General features: G+C 36.5%; 1 protein-coding gene across 1 annotated transcript in view; it reads left to right on the forward strand.

Moving 5' to 3' along the window:
- Nucleotides 1-21,161, forward strand: part of SMC6 (structural maintenance of chromosomes 6) — a 47,582-nt gene that overhangs the window by 5,870 nt on the left and 20,551 nt on the right. The window contains exons 3-21 of the mRNA XM_072410087.1: nt 92-209; nt 1,321-1,426; nt 1,790-1,926; nt 2,569-2,630; nt 3,965-4,045; nt 4,798-4,899; nt 6,262-6,381; nt 7,505-7,651; nt 7,972-8,054; nt 9,852-10,016; nt 11,999-12,177; nt 12,405-12,606; nt 12,986-13,073; nt 13,944-14,104; nt 14,820-14,955; nt 15,950-16,030; nt 16,192-16,362; nt 17,905-18,042; nt 18,663-18,808. Of these exons, the coding sequence (XP_072266188.1) occupies nt 92-209; nt 1,321-1,426; nt 1,790-1,926; nt 2,569-2,630; nt 3,965-4,045; nt 4,798-4,899; nt 6,262-6,381; nt 7,505-7,651; nt 7,972-8,054; nt 9,852-10,016; nt 11,999-12,177; nt 12,405-12,606; nt 12,986-13,073; nt 13,944-14,104; nt 14,820-14,955; nt 15,950-16,030; nt 16,192-16,362; nt 17,905-18,042; nt 18,663-18,808 (2,423 nt within the window). The remainder of the gene's footprint in view (nt 1-91; nt 210-1,320; nt 1,427-1,789; nt 1,927-2,568; nt 2,631-3,964; nt 4,046-4,797; nt 4,900-6,261; nt 6,382-7,504; nt 7,652-7,971; nt 8,055-9,851; nt 10,017-11,998; nt 12,178-12,404; nt 12,607-12,985; nt 13,074-13,943; nt 14,105-14,819; nt 14,956-15,949; nt 16,031-16,191; nt 16,363-17,904; nt 18,043-18,662; nt 18,809-21,161) is intronic.

Raw genomic sequence — 21,161 nt, forward strand, 5'->3', positions numbered from 1 at the left:
TTTTAAACACTTCATCTTAGACCCCCCTCCCCAAAAAAAATATTACCAGTATGCATTTTTCTGTGAGTTCTAATTTATGGTTTATTTGTAGGTTACTGCTGATGTTGGAATCATTGAAAGCATTTCACTAAAGAACTTCATGTGTCATGCAATGCTTGGACCATTCCGATTTGGACCCAATGTCAACTTTGTCGTTGGGAATAATGGAAGTAAGAGCAGTCATACTTATATAATTTGTTACGTTTGGTCAGCCAAAATCTCTTTGCTATTTATATTCTAGGTGTAACACATTGTCTCTCTTTCTGTCATGAATTAGGATAGATATGTTTACTGATGGTGATAATCAAAAAATGATAAATCCATCTGTTTTAGTATTGTTCAGGTCCCCCTTGTGCTGACAAAACATCCACACGCCACAAGACCTCTGAAGGTGTCCAGATGTATCCTCCACCAAGACATTAGCAGCAGATCCTTAACATTACAATGCTCCTGCTAGCCTGTATTCTTCTTATAGTACATCCTGCCGCCTTTTCTTCCACAGTCATATTCACCACACACTATGCCTTCCATCCATATGATCTAAAATAAAATAAAAACACCCCTTCTTCTTCCATTATTCTGCAGGTTAATTTGTGACACTGCGAGTTTCAATGCATGACACTTTTCTCTAATGACCAAAATCTCCAAAATTTTGAGTTGCATTAACCCAGTCATCTAGCCATTACAATGCATCACGTCAGTTGTTCAGATCCATAATGCTTTCTTGCTTTTCCTGCTTCCATCAGCTGAATTTTTACTTGCTCTCCCAAATATCCAAACCCTTGACAGGTGCCATTGTAACAAGATAATACATGTTATTTACTGCATCTGTCAATGGTTTTGATGGTTTGTCTGATGGATGTTTATATAACAGAACAAAGGGGTGCGCAGCAACACGTCGGCTAACTAATCAAAAAAAAAAATATATATATATATATATATAAACAAAAAAAATACTGCAAAAAAAAATAAAGGTTTTAGTTGCATATGTATGAAATCCACACTGTTGGCTGAAGGCAGCTCCAAGTCCTACACAAATCTGCAACAATGGTACATCTAATGGTACAGCAACATACCAGAAGCCCAACCTACATCTTTACAAGCATCCAAAGGCTTTTGGCAGTATTGGACTGCACAGAATTCAAAACATATGCTGTAGAATGTAGCAAATTATTTAAAAGAAAGGAATGTCCTGTTTTACCTGTTTTAAGAGAATGGAGACAGAATGTCTAACCAATGATAAAGCTGTTTGTTTAATCCGTGTTTTCTAATGTTTTCTAGGTGGTAAAAGTGCTGTTCTTACTGCTCTGATTGTGGGTCTGGGCGGCAAAGCTGCCACTACCAACAGAGGTTCATCAATAAAAGGATTTGTGAAGGAAGGACAGACGTAAGTCCATAATATTATTAATAAAATTATTGGCATCCTTTCTTGTTGTGCAGTGTTGTTTGTGGATTGGTTTGGGATGGGAGGGACTTGCAAGACATGAACTGTTTTTGGTTTATCTTTGTTGACTACAAAGTGGATCAGCATACTAGAATGATCTGTGTTTCTCTTACCTTCTGTCCTAAAATGAGCAATTTACACTTAAATAAGAGCCCAGGGACATATATCTTGCAAAAAACTGGGGATGTAAATGTAAAATGTTTGTTACATTTGCCTTACATTTTGTCCTTTCCTCATTATTTCCAAAAATTATGTTAGAGATGCAGGATTATGGTTATGTAGCATAATTGCTTGTTTTGATTTCAGGTCAGCGGATGTATCTATAACATTACGTAACCGAGGACCGGATGCATTCAAACCTGAGGTGTACGGAGATGCCATTGTTATTCGGCAGCATTTAACTGTAGATGGAGGCCGCACTTACAAAATGAAAAGTAAAACGGGTATGTGGCTGCACTGTATGTTATAGTATTGATAAAATGTAAAAAGTGTTGCTAGAGCAGTACAGGGTTAACTAAAGCAGAGTTAGACAAAATCGGGACATTAAAATTGGATAATAAATTGAAAAGGGGAAAAGTAACACAAAGTAAGGCCACTGACCACGCGCTGTTCCAAAACCTTGTTTTTTTTTATCAGTTATGTCTGAATAAAGCTAGCTAATCACATTGCTTTACTAAATTTTAATTAGTTGAATACTATTTCTGACAAACTTTGGGCAGAATTTGTTTGTTTTTTGGATTGGATTGGTCAGCCACTGGAGTACTGATCAAATATCACACAATGATCAATTTAAAATTAGAATTGTAAAAAAAATTAGAATTGTAACCACTGTAATATAGATTGAGAGAAAATCAGTGTACGCCTAAAAAAAGCGAACTAGTTTTACGAAGTGTTCTGCTGGTAATTTTTATATGTTGACACAGTGGAAGGCATCATCCCTCCGGTGTACCTCAGAAACCTTTTTGGGTATCCTTCTGCATACTGGGGGGCTGATACCAAGTCATACTTGGCTGACTGTAAGGGACAAACAATAGGACAGTTATAAGATTTTGTTATCTAATATCTGATTTTGTTGTTCTTTAAAGGAACCATCGTTTCATCTAGAAAAGAAGAACTTGTCTCAATCCTAGATCATTTTAACATACAGGTAATGTGTACACTCCTTCATAATAGAAGTTTAACTTGGTGCCCCCAAAATGTCAAACTTGCCAACCCGTCTTCTTCTGTCCCCCACCTTCTAGATTGTAAGCTCTTCTGGACAGGGTCCTCTCCTCCTGTGTTACTGTCTATATCTGTCTGTCATTTGCAACCCCTATTTATTGTACAGCACTGCATGTTGGTGCTATATAAATCCTGTTTAATATTATTATTGTCAATTATTTGTTGCCATAAAACTTCTTAAAGTGGCTGAAAAATGTGTAGCCTTTCACATCAGGGTAATACCGGTAGTTCCATATCATAGGGCTCTAGGTTATAAGGCTGGTGTACTTTCTTTGTTTTTAGTAAAAGCATTTCATAGGTCATCTGGGCAGTATGTTTAGTTCAGCCTGTTATTGAACTGACAAAAGTGTTTAGATAAATACACAGCAAGCCTAGTTACACTTAGAAAGATAATACTGGATATTCAATGACCTGGAAAACGTATGTTCTTGTTTCACCTAACCTAGACTCGGGCACCCTTCTACTTCTAACATTAATATACATATCAGGTGTGAAAGATCCAATGCTTGCTGTAAGCATTTGCAACTAGTTGTTCGCTCGGGCCCGCTTTATCCTTATTCTCTGTGGAATATTTCCTCTTGTTACTAATCCACTAATGCCACCATCTGAAATCAAAAGTGAAGGTGTGATTTAACTAATAACCTCCTGGTTCCTGTGGGCTAAAAATTAGAGTATGCCTAAGCATGGTTACATGTATGAAACCCTTCCTTAAAACCCCTATCAGGTTATTTTGGCCTGTCTGCACCCCACTAAGGAGATTTGTTTTCATTTCTTGTCTTAAAGATGTAATTGGTTCTTCAATGTGGGAAAAAATGTTATCTCTACCAGTTTTCCCCAGACCAGATGTCCTCATTGGATATATTTACATATGTTTTTCTTTGATGACTTAAAATGTTGGATTTCTGTTAACTTTCTGGCCAACAGTCACCAAGAAAAATATAGGGTGGGGGTGAATCTTCTCAGCAGGGTCACAGACAGAAATAAACTTTAGCCTTTCTCTTCCCAGCTTTTCCAAAACTAAAACAAATGCATTTACATACGCTTTAACCTACATGCTAACGTTTTGAGAGATGAAGGATGGAACGCACCGGTTTTTCTATGGTTGTACAGGTCATTGAGGATTTATTTTAAAGCTTTATTACTACTAATGCTGCAGCTGCAGAATGCAGTAAGGTTTGCAAATGCGGCATTGGAGCTTTGTGTCAAAGCTGATCTTTCTATGTATGATATGTGATTTGAATTGCCTTTTGTCATTTGTAGGTCGACAACCCAGTGTCAGTTCTTACTCAGGAGATGAGTAAACTTTTTTTGCAGTCAAAGAACGAATCTGACAAGTACAAGGTGGGAGAAGTTCTGATTGATTAGGTGTAGATTTGTTTTATGATAAAAGGTGTATGCTAACAATATACCAATAATTGGAGCATGCAGTGCGCAATGTGTGAATGAAATGTGTGCCTCTAATCATTCATTCAAACAATGAGCAATGCATAATCCATTCAAAATTTTTTTTTTTTTTTTTTTTCTTTGGTATTTTTTTTTTATGTGTTTACTTTTTATTAGTGCCTTGGTAGGTAATATCCAACTAAAACATGTTTTTCAAATAATATTATTGGCATGCAAATATTTTCCTAGTACGTGGCTTCTTGCCATGTTGAGCTTCTATTACCATGGTCCAGACAGGTAACCAAATAATCTTGAAATAAAATTCAATTTATATATTCAAATATATTCAAATATAATTCAAATATAACCAAATTAGGTTTTAGGTACATTATATTCACATTGCTTAGACCTTATTGAAGCTTCAATAGTGTGAATATAGAACAATAATAGACGGCCAAAACTCTCATGTGCTTGCATTCGCTACAGCTCAGGACTCTTTATCAAATAATCATTTCTACTAAATGAAAACAATCACTAATGCAGCAGCTGATAGAAACTGCTGCAGTTAGAAAAAACAGCAAAAGAAAACATTGCCATGCCTTAATAATTTTAAGTATCATATTAAAAGGAACAAATTATAGAATTTTTTTTTCAGGCGGGAAGAGCATATAGGGGTATGATCATCTCTAACTTTCATTTTTCTGCTTTAGTTTTTCATGAAAGCTACACAGCTTGAGCAGATGAAAGACGATTATTCTTACATCATGGAAACAAAGAGCAGAACAGATACCCAAATTACTTTTGGTGAAGAGGTAAGTGCTTACATTGAATGCTTTCCAGAAATGCAGTATTCATGTTATTACCTATCAGCATAAACAATCTTACCTATTTTATACTGAAAGACAAGACATGTCTGATGTCCTGCCTGGGTGGCAACAATGGCTTCCTTCAAAGGTACAGTGGGGGAGCGCCGTACAGGGAGGTCAGGAAGTATTGTCAGGAATATTAAGAAAAAAGAAAAGGGGGAAGAAGCCTAATAAAGAAAAAATGCAGATAACTCAACTAAGGACTGGTATGCTGCAATATATTGCATTTTGTTTTTGGGTTTAGATATAATTTTAGTCATAGGTTCCCAACAGGGGGGGTACCAGTACGCAGCTGTGTCTGTGTTTATGCTGCTGTCATTACCCCAATGTATAAACATTCATATCTTCCACAATGATTGTTGTACAAATGTTCAGGACACACAGGGGACCCCGAAATCTGATACTAAACTTAATTTCTGCCCCCTTAACATAACAAGTTGCTAGGTACGGGGTCTCAAACATAAAATCCTAGTAAGAAGTTAGGATCTTTTCTCATTAAAGTGGACCTAAAGTAAAATTTTAAAAAATACACCTTTATTTGCACAGATCCGTGACGTTTGCCACTGTATTTATAAAAAAAATAAAAATAAAAAAGTGCCGATCTCACTGCACATGTGTGAGTTGGCCATCTTTCTATTTTCAATGACAGAAAAGTTCCTCCTGTGCATGCCTGTTCTTGGAGCTCAAGCCTTATGGAATTCCTGACATGCGTATCCCATGAGGCTCTTTGCTCCCATTCAGTCATTTGTTTTTAATATATTTATTTTTTAATTATATTTTGAGTAACACACCAAAACAACTTGTTAATACCTTCTAATAAAGTAATTAAAAAATATGTCCTTGTTTTTCAATATATAGTATAATTCACCCGGGGGGGCGGGGGGGGGTGGGGGGCTGTCGAATCACTACTTGCAAAAGTGGATTTAGACCCAAAAAAGGTTGGGAACCTATGCTTTAAATCATCTGTCTGATTTTATTGCTGCCGCTGGAGAATTTTCAGCTCGCTTTCTATTTGTAGTGCAACACAGGAAGTAAGATGAAATCTCCCCATCTGAAATATAGTAGTAGTGAGTGTAGTGAATAGTGAGTGTGACCATCACCAAACAAACAGTACTGCAGTTGAAACTTCCTGGTGTATGTGTTTTAAATACCTGTGTTCACTGAAAGTCACATTCAGTGCTTTAAAAATATGGCGATATTGGATGATTGACTATTGACTTTTTTTTAAATAACCGATGTCCCGCCAGTTTTAAATGTCTTGCATCTAATCATATTAGTGACATTTGCTTTATATTTCTTTTCATTCAGAAACTGCAAGAACTAAAGAGAGATTGCGTGGTAAAGGAGGATCGATTTAAAAATCTGGCATCACTTAGTGAAATGAATGAGAAGTTAGAAGATCTTAAACGTAACATGGCCTGGGCAATGGTAAGTTAATATTATTAAAGGGATTACCTGTGCATGCACAGTACCAAGTTCTCCTCACTACCACATATGTTGAATACTTACTTCACAAATACAAGCTGCCTTTTTTACTTGCTAATGCAGATGTGTGTTTTATTTCTGCCATATTGGGTGACATTATAGATGATGCCATGCATGTGTGCTAGCATATGTGGAATGGGCTAGGACAGAGATACTACTGGAGGAGTGAGGGATCAGCACTCATCCCTATTGAAGTGCTGTCATGTCCAGCTGTAAACAGGCAGACTACTGCAGTGGCCTATTTTAGGAATCATTTGCTACCCCTGTTTAATGTACAGAGCTGTGTAACATGTTAGTGCTATATAAATACTGTTTGTTAATACCCAGAATATAAATATGTAATATATTCAGATAACGTACCCTTTATTAATGGGCATTGGGCTTTCCTGAAACCACTAAAATATTATGCATTACATGAGCATTTTGACTTATAGAAGACACCCGCACAATCTGAAGTGTATGCCTGTGTTACAGTGGGTAGGGAAAATAATCACTCATTCAGTATATTCACATTTTGTTTCTTTGCAGCCTGAAATGAAGTCTCACAAAAAAAAGTATTTGTTAGTGTCTTGGTTGGGTAGACATTTTTTTGACAGTCCTTTTATGCAGGGTTTCCAACTTTTAACTAGCTTCATTTTTTTATGCTTTAGCTCAATTATGAAAATTACTTTCTTTATATCTTTGTACACTTGTGCTGCTGGGCAGGTTGACAGACAATCTATTCAAGGGAATATATCTATATTATCACAGATTTGTTTTATTCAGGTACAATGGTATATTTTCTGGATGAAGGTTGTAGCAATAACACGCAGTACTGATTGATTTGCATATTTTTGTACTATCTGGACTCAAATGTTTGAAGTGTAGGTTGAGGGTAAGTGTGAGCCTTTTTAATATAAAATATCTGGTGATTTTTAGGTTAATGTTTTAGAAAGTACTGCATGATATACAATATTTTTGATCTTGGAATATATTTTATATTTGAATGTCATACATTGTAAGTGATTTCATTAGACCATTATCTGATGCCGAGAAGTTGAATCAAAGCCGTGTAATTATTTTTAAGGAAAAAGTGAACCGTTCTGATGATGAGTTCCGAGCTATACAGGAGAAGCTGGAAGAAATCAGCCAGGACGCTCAGATTCTGAAACCACAGTGCATAGCATTAAAAGATGATGTACAGCAAAGGAAGAAGGCTTACCATGAGTCTGAGGTATGTTCCATTACTAGATATTTTACCCTTCCAGTGCCATTTATTGCCAACAATTAGAGGCTGATGGTGTAAAAATTAGTGTTTGTGAACAGAAAATATATCTTCCATTATTTACACAAGGTTGTGGTTTTTATTTTAATACAAGTTACATTCACAAATATGTAAATAAATAAATACATTTCATACTAATTTGTGTCTTCAAATGTAACTTAACATTTCTACATTACAATGAATCCAAACATGTTTCTGGCAACAAATTGGCAAGTGGGCTTTTTGGCAAAAATAATAAGTACTGTATTCAGTGATACTTCTATTTGTAGGGACCTTCACGGCAAGGATTCTATAATCAACCTATAAGGTTGCACACAGCTACCCCTGAAGAAGCCCATGTTGGGCAAAATGTGTCAGGTCTTCCAGCTGCGCGTATAACTTCTCTGCTTTGGTTTTTTGCAGCCCTGATACATGTGATGATTACCATGTAGTAGGTAACCTGTGTCTAGTACCAACCTTATAGATTGGTGCTAGACATAGGTCTACCATTACACAAAAATTGGAATTTATTTTCTAAAATTTGGGCTGTGGCCTTTCTTGCCACACCACACCAGTTTTGTCTGTTAAAAGCAGAACTAAAGCGAAAAACAAAATCACAGAGATCAAGACAGAAAGGGTAGGTGCATCTAAAAAAAACAAAAGAAAGAATATCTACCCTTTTATGTAAAGTAAAAACTTTGAGTTTAGGTCCGCTTCAATGGAGCCAAGAGAGAAATTAGAGTAGTGCAGGTCAGGAAACCTGTATTACCAGTGTTACCAAATGAAGACTGAAATGGCTGAAACTAGGAAAACCTCCACCAATCACAAAGCACTAGAGGTTAATGGGGAGCCTAGTGCCCAGGGATCCCTCACTGTCAGGAGGAGTCCCACGGCTGTGCTCATATTATGAATGCAGCCGTGGGAATCATCCTGTCATTGTAGGATAACCTGTAAAAAAAAAAAAAAAAAAAAGTTTAGTCACACACATTTAATAAAATAATTTAACATTAAGGCCTTGTCCAATTTTACACATATTTTAACCCTTTCAGGGAATGAGTAAGGGGTTTTATGTACTCATTCCCTGAAAGGGTTAAAAAGAAAACCTTTTAAAAACGCTTATGTAAAATTGTGGCAGTTCGCAGTAAAACACGTCATAGGCCTTTATAAATAAAGTTTTTTATCGTTCTAAAGTCCAGCTTTAAAATGCTTGTAAAAGTGCATAAAAACGCATATAAACGTGGTACGCATATAATGCGCTTTTAAAACTGTCCCTGTAGACCCAGCCTTAATCTTTTTATGTCATCAATTTGAAAATATTTTGTTGTAAACATAATAATACAGTATGTAAACATATTTTGTTGTAACATAGTTACACAAAAATTCCCTTAACATTTATACACGATCCTTTACACGATCCTTGACAGTAACAGTAAGTAACTGCTCTGTCACATCATTGCCACGCATACCCTGAAGGAAACAGAGATAGAGAGTATAAGACAAAACTTCAAAATGCTGGTTTGCCTAATGTTAGAAACCTTTTAGATTCATTCACTACTTGCTGAAGTCCAGACGAGACCAATAAATAAATGCTTAGTATCCATTAATAAATCATGTAGAAAGCAGAATAAGTACCCCTTTTTTTGTTATGCACATTTATTTCACGTTTACAAACTACAATAGTTTTACAAATAAGGATGTCTGATTTCTTTGTGACTTTCCAGATGTGCATTCCTATTATTAGTAGTAGTAATAAACTGTCTTATATGGCGCCAACATATTATGCAGCTCTTAATATTAGAGGTTGCAAATGACAGATACAAACAATGACACAGGAGGAGTAGAGGACCCTAGGCTTACAAACCTATTCTGTATTGAAGCTAAAAGATCAACAAACCAATCATACGGCACCATACCTTTTTTTGGAAAAAAATTTATTTCAGTAGTAGATTCTAATACCGGACCCACCTCATCCTGTGATTGGACAACTAAGGAGCAGCAGCACAGAGACGGCAAATTACAGGAGGTTGAGTTCAAGACAAATGTATTCATTAATCATAAAAGTAATTGGATTACTGAGGTTTATTTAGGTTTATTTTATTTGTAGCCTTCAATATGTACTTTTAGTAAATAATATTATTGGCATCACAATAATTGTATGATTGCTTTTTAGTGCTGATAATGCATCTGAAGAAGAAAAGATGGAGAGACTGAGACAAATAGACCAGCACAAACATCGAATGAAGGAACTGCAGGATCAAGATGTCACAACTACTGAGCAGATTGGCCAGTTCCAGCAAGCGATATACAGGGGCAAAGAAGAGAGAAGCAAGCTCCTGTAGGTTCCTTTTATTGTTTTCTTGTACTTACGTGAATATTTTTTTGTTTTTATGAAATCTTCTTACCTCCTGGAAGCAGTTGTGGCTCCCACTGTTTACAGGCAGCTACTGAAAAACAAGTGAAAACAGTCACCTGAAACATCTTGTAAGCAGTTAATAGTTATGCGTGATGTGTGTTCAGAATAATAGCGGTGTGTTTAAAAAAGTGAGTAAAGCTCAACATCCTTATAATAACTTTTCTCTCCATACACACAAATTTATTGGGAAAATTGCACATTCTATTCCAAATTAAAAAAAGTCACATTTGTGTTATTTCTTTACAGAAAGTAAAGAAAAGTTTGTATTAGGCTGTTCAAAAAAAAAAGTGTATGCATTCTTCTTTACAAACTCAAACATTCGCTGTATGAACTGAAAAATGTTTGAAGATTTTGCTTTCCTTTGTATCGATAAACTAATATTTAGTTGTATAACCAAGGTTTCTGAGAACTGCTGTACATCTGGAGTTGACAAACTTCTGTCACCTATGAACAGGTATTCCAAACCAGGATGATTGGACCACACTCCACAATCGCTCTGTGTTTGAATTTGTTTCAGAAACAGCATTTTTGATGTCACCCCAACAAGTTTTCTATTAGATTAAGGTTCAGGGATTGAGCTGGCCCCTCCATAACATCAGACTTGTTGGTCGTTACTCACTTCCTGGAGTGTTTGGCCTTGCCTAGTTGAAACACTCATTTCAAGGGCATTTCCTCCTAGGCATAAGCCAACATGATCTTTTTAAGTATCTTGATTTATTGAAACTGATCCATGATCTCCCTGGTATGCAATAAATATGCCCAACACCAAAGTATGAGAGAGATTCCCATATCCTGGTACTTGTGCCTCCATGCTTTACTTTTTTCACATTGTACTGTGGCTTAAATTTAGTGTGGGGGGTCGTCTGATAAACTGCAGCCCCTAGACCCAAAAAGAACACTCTTCCTTTCTTCAACTTACAAAATGATGAACCGTTTCTCTTATTGCCTAGGCTAGGCAATGTGTTCTTTGACAAACTGTAACCTCTTCAGCATGTCTTTTTGTCACCATTGGGACTTTGCGAGGGCTTCTTGTTTAAGACACACAGGTGTCTTCTAATTGTAACAGTACTCACAGGTAACTTTGGACCTTCTTTGATCTTCCTGAAGCTGATCATTGGCTGAGGCTTTGCCATTTTGGCTATTCTGTCTATTCCAATGGTATTTTCTGTTTTCTTCCATGTCTTTAAGGTTTTTGTTTCCATTTTACAGCATTTGAGATATTTTTTTTCTGAGACACACTACATTTCTTTATATGTTTCCCCTCTCCAATAAACTTTTTAATCAAAGTACTTCTGAACAATGTCTGGAACAAACCATTTCAAAAATAGAATAGCACTACAACCATATAACAACAACATTACTGCTGGGTCTGTTGGTTTTCTATTACTACACCTACTAGTAAATTATCTGCCATGTAGAAATTTTTTTTCGACCCAAATCAGTGATTAATCAAGTTAGTAATGTCAGACTGCTGTTATTCTGAACACATCTGTAACGCCTACCTGCCTGTCAGCACTGTTTTTTCTGTGAGTATAGTGAGCTGCACATTCAAGTTCATTCTGAACTGAGAGGTAGCAACTCTCTGTAGATGCACAAAAGTAAGCGTGTCTCGGTCCAGCCAATCAAGAGGCTGAGGACTCCAAAAATAAATTTTTTGAAAATGCAGCGGATGAGAGAGTAGGTATATGTGCACGGTTTATACTTGCACATATAACAAAAGCTCTCCCTCCATTGTCACAAAGTATGCTTAGTTCCATTTGTGTGTACACAGATAATTTGGACTTTACCAAGAATTATAGTAAAATCGTACACAAATGGTTTACATATTTATTTGGACCATCCATATTTAACGATTTACTTTTAGCATCTCTCACTTGATATTGTTTTGTTTATTTTTTTACCAGTAATGAAGAGCGTGATCTGAAATACAGGATCGAAAGACTGAAAAGGCAAATAACGGAATTTCAGGACAGTAAAACAGACAGGCTGAAGAGATTTGGACCAAACATGCCATCTCTTTTGGCAGCAATTGATGAGGCCTGCAGACTGGGCCGGTTCAGGAAAAAACCTATTGGCCCTTTGGGTACGTTGTATGATATTCTATACTGCATTGGATGATTATATATTGTGTAGAGGTACCTGCCACACATACAGTACTCTATTGACAATGAGGTTTCAGGTGGATATTTATTAAGCATCACATAAGGATGTACATCAATGTTTGTAGGGCTATTTTTGCACCACTCAGTGGTTATTGTTTGTTTGTTTTTTTTATTTGTTGAATTCTGACTGTTTTAATTGTGAATGTAGGTTCTTGCATTCGTCTGAAGGATCCACAGCTTGATCTTGCAGTGGAAAGTTGTCTGAAGGCCCTGCTCCTTGCTTTCTGCTGTGATAATCACCAGGATGAGAGAACTCTGCAAAATCTGATGTCAAAAGAGTTCCCACGTGGTCAGCGACCATTAATCATTGTAAATGAGTTCCGAGACAGAGTTTATAATGTCTCACAACGGTAAGAAGATATATATACAGTACCTGTCATTTTTATGAAACAGTTCTGATACAAAGTACAATGCCCGGCTTTTACTTGAAATGTTGATTCCAATTGCATTTACGTCTGTATGCTTAAATGCAGGAATTGTTGACCAATAAATAACCAGTTGCCTGGTTACCCTACTCTAGATTAGTGCTGCCTGTTGTGGGTTTTCCTAACTTTCATTAGCTATCACCACCTTGCCTTACCCTCCCACTCTCTTTGCCCACAATAGTAAAACTAAATTCAGGGTAGTAATAGGTCCTGTTCCTCCAACTTAGCACTGTCCTTTACCTAATCATTGCCACAAACACTTTTTATTCCCATTTGTCCTTGTTTCTCATTCTGACATATCTAGAATCATATCTGCAAAACATAACTTCTCCTGTGAATACTTAGCGTACATAGCTGAATATTTAGCATACAAAGCTTTACAAACTACTTTGGTAAAATATTTTTTTTTTTTTGCCCAGAGTTTAGCTTTAACAAAGTACGGTACATCAAAACGTGGTAGATTTTGTAGTTTTGCTTTGTTTAAAGAACATAGTACAGTAACAGCAATGGTTGCAAAACCTCACCAAACCTTTTACCTCCTGGGCGGTTCATTTCTGTCTGGATTTATATGTACAAAAGCGGTACATTGTTTTTTTTTTTTATCCTAATCTGTCCTCTTATTTCATGTTAAGGAGTATAATATTAGGCAAGTAAAACCAAACCCTATTTTGGAATGAATAAAATATCTGTAGAATAGTTATTGCAGAAGGGTCAATTACCTGTCCCTTCTGCAATAAACTCCTGCCTGATCTCCAGTTTTAAAAAGTGAGACTTTGAAAATTGATGTGAGTATCCCACGAAGCTCTGTGCAGAATAGGAAAGGCTTTTTTTTTCTTTTTTTAAAGGTTTTAAAAACTGAAAATACATTTTTACTTTACGTAAAAGGGTTGTCTACCCTTTTGTAGAGTGGTTGGAATTTGTCTACCCAAGGCGACCAGATGGGAAGTGAACTTGGACATGGTGTTGTGGAGTTGAGCAGTTTGTTTTTCTACCACAGAAGTCCAGGTTAGTCGTCTTTTCAGTTTGGAGAAGCTTTGAAGCGGTTGTGCAGTGGATTGTTTCACAGCAGTGAGGACATGGGTCAATAGGCGAAATTCATGGTTAGAAAGAGGGTCTGCTCGACGGTTGAGGGGTGCTATCATAGGCTCTCTAGGTACAGATCAGGAGCTGGTAATTTTTTTTCATGGCTGTAAATTATTGTAAGTAAATGATTGAAATGAACTGTTTATTTTTACAATATTACACCGATGATGTGTTCCCAGAATAATGTGGAGGCTCGAGAAGTAATGCAGAAAAGACAACCACCTCGAAACTGTAGAGAAGCTTTTACTGCCGATGGAGACCAAGTGTTTAAAAACCGCTACTACTCATCAGACTTCAACAGAGCCAGATACCTGAGCCGAGATGTGGAAGTGCAAATCGGGTGAGTACCTTATTGATTTTTTTTTTGTTTTGTATTTTCTCATAATAAATGATGACTTTACAACTGACTCTAGCTATGAAAATGAATCTGTAAAGAGCTTCTCATTGCTGACCTCCCATTCTGAAATACTAGTATTTTGCTGCCATGCTTATCCTGTGGCTTCAATACTTTGGAGTTTGCTTTTACATATTTGCTCTGAAACATTTGTTTAAAATTTTAGAGACAGTCAGACAACTATTTTTTTAAATGGAAAGCATAAATAACATCTTAACATGTCTTCCTGCATTGGCTTTCTGTAGGACTGAATTACGCAGAAGGTTGTTCAATTGGTTGCAGGGCTGCTGAATACTCTCTGCTGAGCAACCATTCTGTGGACAGGAACCATGTTCATTTGTTTTCGAGCTAAGAGTTCATTGTATGCGGTTGGCAGGTTTTGAGGCAACCTGCAATCGTGCATACCACCTTATGTGTAATTTAGCCCTTTATTAACCTCAGGCAATGTTCACAATAGGATTTTAAAATTATCTGGTTACAGTATTATTAGTTTGATCATTGGGGGTATAGGGATTCATTTGTAGTATTTGCAGCCATATCTTTACTAATACCACAGATTTTTATTGTTAGGATGTGAAACTTTAAAGTTAGAAGTTATTCATTTTTCATTTTTTTTGCGTTTTTATCTGTTGAATGGGTGTTTAAATGTTGTGTTCTGCAGTCACATGGAAGGTGAAGTCCGTGATTTGGGGTCCCAATTATTCACGATCCAGCAAAAAATTCATTCTTTAGACGGTGACATCAGGGGACATGAATCTTTACTACATCAGTATCACGGCACAAAGAAAAAGATACTGGTAAGTCACAGCGCAGTTTTTTTCATAATCATGTAAATAGGCACTTTTCTTATTTGTTAAAATGTACACAGTGAGGATGTGTCTAACATTCTATCAGTCCTGTCTGTTTGTGCATCTCTCATAGAAGTTTGTTTTGCACTACATCTGTGAACTCAGCTCTGAGTTTTTTTTTATTTATTTACACATTTTAGATGTCCTTAGCTTGGGTAACCCCCGAGTGTGGCCTGGGGTTAAAAAAAACGTGCTGAAAGCGGTAACCCTGAGCCACACTCGCTGTAGCTAAAACATAAAAAATAATGACTTACCTGCTCCTCTCGGCGTCCTCCAGTGTCCTGCCTCTTCCTCCCATCTGTCCCAGGGCGAATGCACTGACGTTCCCCCGGAGTTTCCGGTGACGTTGGTGTGTGCAAGTGATCGTGGCGGAAAATTCTAAATTTTTTGTATTGGATTCAATACAAAATAACTATTGAATCCAATACAAAGTAATCATTATATTTTATGTATATATATATATATATATATATTTATATAGATATTTATATAGATATATATATATTTATATATGCTACTGTACAGTTATTTTACAGGTTTCAGAAGTATTCTTATGCACACTTGTTTTAACAGATTTTTTGTTTTTTTAAGGTGCCTTAAAAGTCCATATAAGTTCTATAAAATAATTGGTTTGTAAAGTAACCTTGCTGCATTTGGGCAGTCCTGCCAGTACCTGCCTTTGATTCTGTGCCTGTTTTATCTTCCCTTAGGAAGCCTCTTTAATCTTAGCAGACGCTAAGTAGAGGTCTTGGATGTGGTATAATTTTTATGTATGATGGGGGAAGTTGGAAATTCAAGGTGGAGAAGTTGGGGGGGGGGGGGGGGCACAATTCTATACTTGCCTAAAATTATAAGGAGGTTTATTAGGGGATTTAGAAAAGAAGCAAAGGTTTTACTTGTATGCAGAATGTTTTAATGTCTTTCTTTTCTTATATTGTTACAGGCCCAGCTCAGAGAAGTCAATGCTCTTATAATAGATCTGGAAAGTGTAGAGGAGCAGCCTTCTATTGACATTTCAACCTTGGTGAGATATATTTATGTACATCACTCATAGATAGAGGAGAGGGGTGTCTGTCTTGAAGGGTGTAAAGTGCAGGCCGTACAATATGGATATTTTTGTATAGATCACGTGATTATAACAAATGGGTTTTGTTGGTCCTGAGTCATTTTTTTTCTGTGTAACAGGAAAGTGAATTACAGGAGAACAAGAGAAGGACTGAACTTGTCAGACTTGAGATGGAGAAGGAGCGGGGGAGCATGGAACAATTTAAATCTCTGCTCATGACTTCTGAGCGGCAGTACGAGGAAATAAAAATGAAAATCAGTTCTGTGTCTGAGTTGGCAGATCCAATTAAGGTATATACTAGGGGTGGTGTTTTTATTCATATTTTGAACCATCATGACGGTTCATGCTTCAGCATTCTGTAGAATACATCATCAGTAAACTTAAACCTGTAAATTAAGTTTTCAATTACTACCTTTCTTAATGCCTGTGCTGCTGGATAAGTCCTGACAGTGTCCCCAACCTATGGAAAATGACACCTACTGGGTGTCTTGATGTTTTGATTGCCTGTATATATCACTGGTTTCTCCTGCCAGCCTTTACATCATTACAAGAGACAGTGATATAAAAATCAGTGGAGGAAACCATTGAGAGCAGGACAGCAATCAATCAACAGGCTGGGATGTTTTTAATTTCTTGTGCCAACTTTTACTGACCAATTTTGGGTGGCAAAGCAACAGTAGATAGGTAAATAGTCTAATTTACAGGATATTTTGGCATTTTAGTAAACGCATTGTTCTGAATAAAGATGTTCCTTAAGTGCCATGGTTTTTGAAACATCAATGAACAATGAACAATTACTGGTGACAAGAATTGACTAATTACGCAGGGCTAAATTATTTGTTTCCTAATTTACATTTTTTTGTGTTTTTGGATTTATAGTTTTATGCTGACCATTTTGTTGTGTTTGTTGTTGAGTGTTTACATGATAGCAGGTCATACCTAGCAATTTTTCCATAGCAGTTTGTGAAGGAAAAAAAGAACTTGATCTGTACATTTCCTTAGGTTTATATTAAAGCCATTTAGTCTGAGCAACAGCCAAACAACTAGTAGTTTCTCTTTTTAGAGAGTAAAACTGAAAGACCCATTTTTAGAACTATTGCTTACTTGTTTCCATTGCCAGTTGTGCAAATGAGATGTCATCTATGATGTTGAGGTGTTAGCTGCCTGGCCTATTATTGTTTTTATTATATATAATGGCATCATCATTCAAGGTGCTGTACAGAGTACAATATAGACAATGGCGCGTACCAATAATACATAGAGATCATGACAGTAAAAGTGCTGCAGGGACCAGACACACTGTGGGGAGGACCCCGCCATTGAAAGCTTAAATTGGAACTCAAATTCAACTTTCAAGATCTCCTGGGCTTTATTGCAGGAAGAGACAGGCCATGTCTCTTCTGCAACAAAACATGCCTGACTGCTCCCCTCTACTGTCAAAATGCATTCAAAGCTCAGTGTAGAAATCTGGGTTACCTGGCATATTGGAGCTTCCCATGCAGCTACCAAAACTCTGGTGTGCCTGTGCAAGAGTGACACCATCATGGTATGGCCAAACAAGATGGCATAGGATCAAAACAAGAAAGAAAAGAAGAAGATGGCAGTGCCCTGCGAAAAAACGAGTACAAGCCAGTGTATTGAAAAAATGAATTCAGCTGGGTAAGGTTATTTTATTGCAGAAGGGACATCACCTTTCCCTTCCGTAATAAATATTAAAAGAACCTGCCTGTTTTTTTTTTTTTAATTTAGCTCTGCTTTGAAATATTGAGGCGATCAGGGTGTATACATATGATTTGTCCACTGTTTGATTTATTTATTTATTTTTCTTTCAGGAAGAACTTCATAAAGTAGAGATGGCAGTAGAAAACTGTAAGCGTCATAGAAACCATTATAAGGAAAAACTGCAAGTTCATTTAAAGGGAATAGAGAATAGCAAGCGTGAGCTGAGTGTCAAAGAAAAAGATTTGGAGGTAACAATGCTGAAGTTGTAGGCGTTCCACGTCATTGGCATGTAGTCATTGTTTCTACATTTAAAGGGCAGGGACAGAACAGTGCACAGTGCACACTTTCCGCCAGACAGATTTCTTCTTGATAGATGTATTTTTTTTTTTAAACATATTGTTTATTAAAAATAATATATGGATGGATTAAAACTTCCATGAAAAAAAAAAAAAGGTAAATAATACATTAGCTATTGTTCAAGGAGTCAAGAAGATAGAGGCCATATTTAGTCCTACTGATGACAAAGGTTTTACTGTATTGTGGAAGCATTACATTTAAAGGAAACATCCAGCAGATTAGGCTAAAACTGTCATAATATGTCATGGAGTATACAGAAGACACCACTGTGAGTTTGTGTCTTCACATCCTAATCTGTTTTCATCTGTAGAAGATGAATAGTACAACAAAGTTAAATATAACTTCATCCTTCAAAAACTTTTTAAAACTTTGACTGAAAAAGCTCTTGATATAAAACACTCTCTTGACATTACCTTGTAGATATTATTTATTGTCTACATTCTTCATTTTCTTAAATGCATGAGACTTACTTCCTTCATCAGTTCATGCATCGTATTTAAATATTTTCCAGGGTAAAATCTCTCAAGCAAAGCAGATTTATCCCGAAAGAATTGAAGTGACTCGAAGTGCTAAAAGTCTAGATGCAGAAATTAACAAACTGAAAGCAAAGATCAACTCAGAACGCGATCTTCATGGAAATCGAGAAGAGATTATAAAGTAAGTCTTGTTCAGGTTTGGTTTGCTACAATAGATGTTCTATTTCACCGATGTTGTTGCCCACATTTTATACTTTACAAAATTTTTATTACTATACAAAATATAGCATTACAATGTTACTTAAAATTAATTACAATTTGTCAGGACATCTTGTTTTTGCAAATTATTCAGATAGTTCAAGGGCATGATGACACACCATACATAAACAATAATACAGGGTATATTAGGGCAGCATTTGGTGAAATTCCTAATCTCCCACCAGATTTTGAGATCATGCATCAATTAGGTTCATACGCTCAAGGGAACCTGTTTTATGACACAAATAAAAACATGTTTTAAAATAGATTCAGATCTTTGTTATGGGAAGAAGTGATGTAGGACAGATCTGGATAGTAGGGCCTGAACATAGAGTAGAACATGTTTGGCACTTAACATCTCCATGCACTACTCTCCTGTTGTACCATCTGCCTTGGTTCATATAAATATGGCTGCCAAGGGGTCCCCAGATTATGCCAGCCCTGTACAAATTACTGAGCCCAACCACTGTTTATATACTGCACATAGCACACATAGTACTGCAGCTTATTCACTCTGCCTTTTGGTTTACCAATTACAGCATCATGAATTGAACATCAGTAAAGTCTAAGGCTACATACACGTCAGATGATCACCTCAAGGTTTGATGAGAATCTGGTGTGTGTACAGCACTCGTCGTCCGACTACCGTCTGGCGGCTACATGGACGAAAATTGTTCGTAATGTGAGTGAAGGGGAGGGAGCGCATCGGGGTGCCGCTCCATCGTTCTCCCCCTCGTCTCTCCATAGAGCAGAACGACGCATGTACAGCTGTTGTTCATGCATCCTGCAGTCTTTTGTAGTTGAAAAGGATCATGAAAGACATTTATTGCACCTGTGTACTGTGTACCTGTGTAGCCTAAGCTGGCCATTGTATGGCATGAAAACTGATGAAAGTTGCATTCTGCAGTGATGGGCTTTCCTGTAATGTTAAATTGAGTTGATCATCCCCTCCAGTCTCAACACACTAGGCAACCTATAACCTCCCTGAATCCAGTAGGCTGCCATGCCAGGAGTTGATAGTCGTGGTATAAGGTCATACCTTTCTGTCTAATTTATTATTTGTTTGACTATTGTAGTGACAAAAAAAAACAAAAGTATTTTTACTCATGAATTTACATACATAGTGATTTTTTATTATAGTCAGTGGTAATACTAAACAAAGTTCAATATTAAGATTGTGCATACCCTTAATGGAAATAGACAGATTTCCCAGAACACTTCGTCTATTTGGCTTCCTCAGGGGAGGTAAAGCCATACATTTGATAAATGAATCTTTAGTCCACAGAAATAAAGTGATTGGAGAAACCTCCTAAACAGTGTGAATTAGTAGGTGCATAGGAAAAGAGAATGCAATACCACTATATATGTACATTCATAAGGTAAAATACTTTTGTTTCTTTTACCACTTCAAAACCCCTTCTGTGTATATTTTTTTTTTAAGAACATGTTCACGGGCTGGCACCAACAAACACTTACAAAGGGAAGGTCTTTCCTTATTTTACTCTTCGGTTTGGCTATTTGTCCATTTGCTATAGAAAATAAAATTTTCATCAGTGTTAGGATTTTGTAATCATTCAAGTCTTTAATGTATACAGTATTTTATCTATAAATGTGATTGATACTTGCTTATCTCTCAGCTTTTTTGTTACACTAATACGCAATGTTACTTCAGGGCTGCAATAAAGGGAAATTCAGCTTTCTGTTTTTAAAGTAGTGACTATTAAATTAAGTAAAAAAAACTCAAAAGCAAATGAAACAAAAGTTAAAAAATTACTTTTTAAAAACCTTGACATATTTTCAAATGCTTGATTTGTACTCTCCACAGTGCCTTTGTGTGCAAAACCAACAAACAGAATAGTTTTTTTTTCCCACTATAATGTTTTTTTAGATATGTAAAGAAAAATATGTTCTTTCACAGAAGTCTATGACTGTAAACATTAAAGAAAGGAACTCTGTCCAGTTTTATTTCTACAGAATATCACTGCTGTGAGGTTGTCCTTTCCAGACACAGCAGTATCTCTGTCTCTGGGATAATTAGACCTATGTACCGTGTCACTTCTAATTTATATGGCACAGCAGACTTTCTAAAGTGGGATTAATAGTCTGAGTGCCATTTGTGATGTGACAGACTGGAGGTGGAGTTGCTGAAAAGTTTTCCTGCAGTGGTTAATGATTGAATAGAATATGTTAAAGTTTTGCATTCTTCTGCACTGCTGTCCTAATCCCACAAGTATCTCAGTAGTGCCCTGCGGTCCCTATTTTTTTTTTTGGTACCG

Source organism: Pyxicephalus adspersus, chromosome 4 (genome assembly GCF_032062135.1).
Source record: "Pyxicephalus adspersus chromosome 4, UCB_Pads_2.0, whole genome shotgun sequence".
NCBI classification, from domain to species: domain Eukaryota; kingdom Metazoa; phylum Chordata; class Amphibia; order Anura; family Pyxicephalidae; genus Pyxicephalus; species Pyxicephalus adspersus.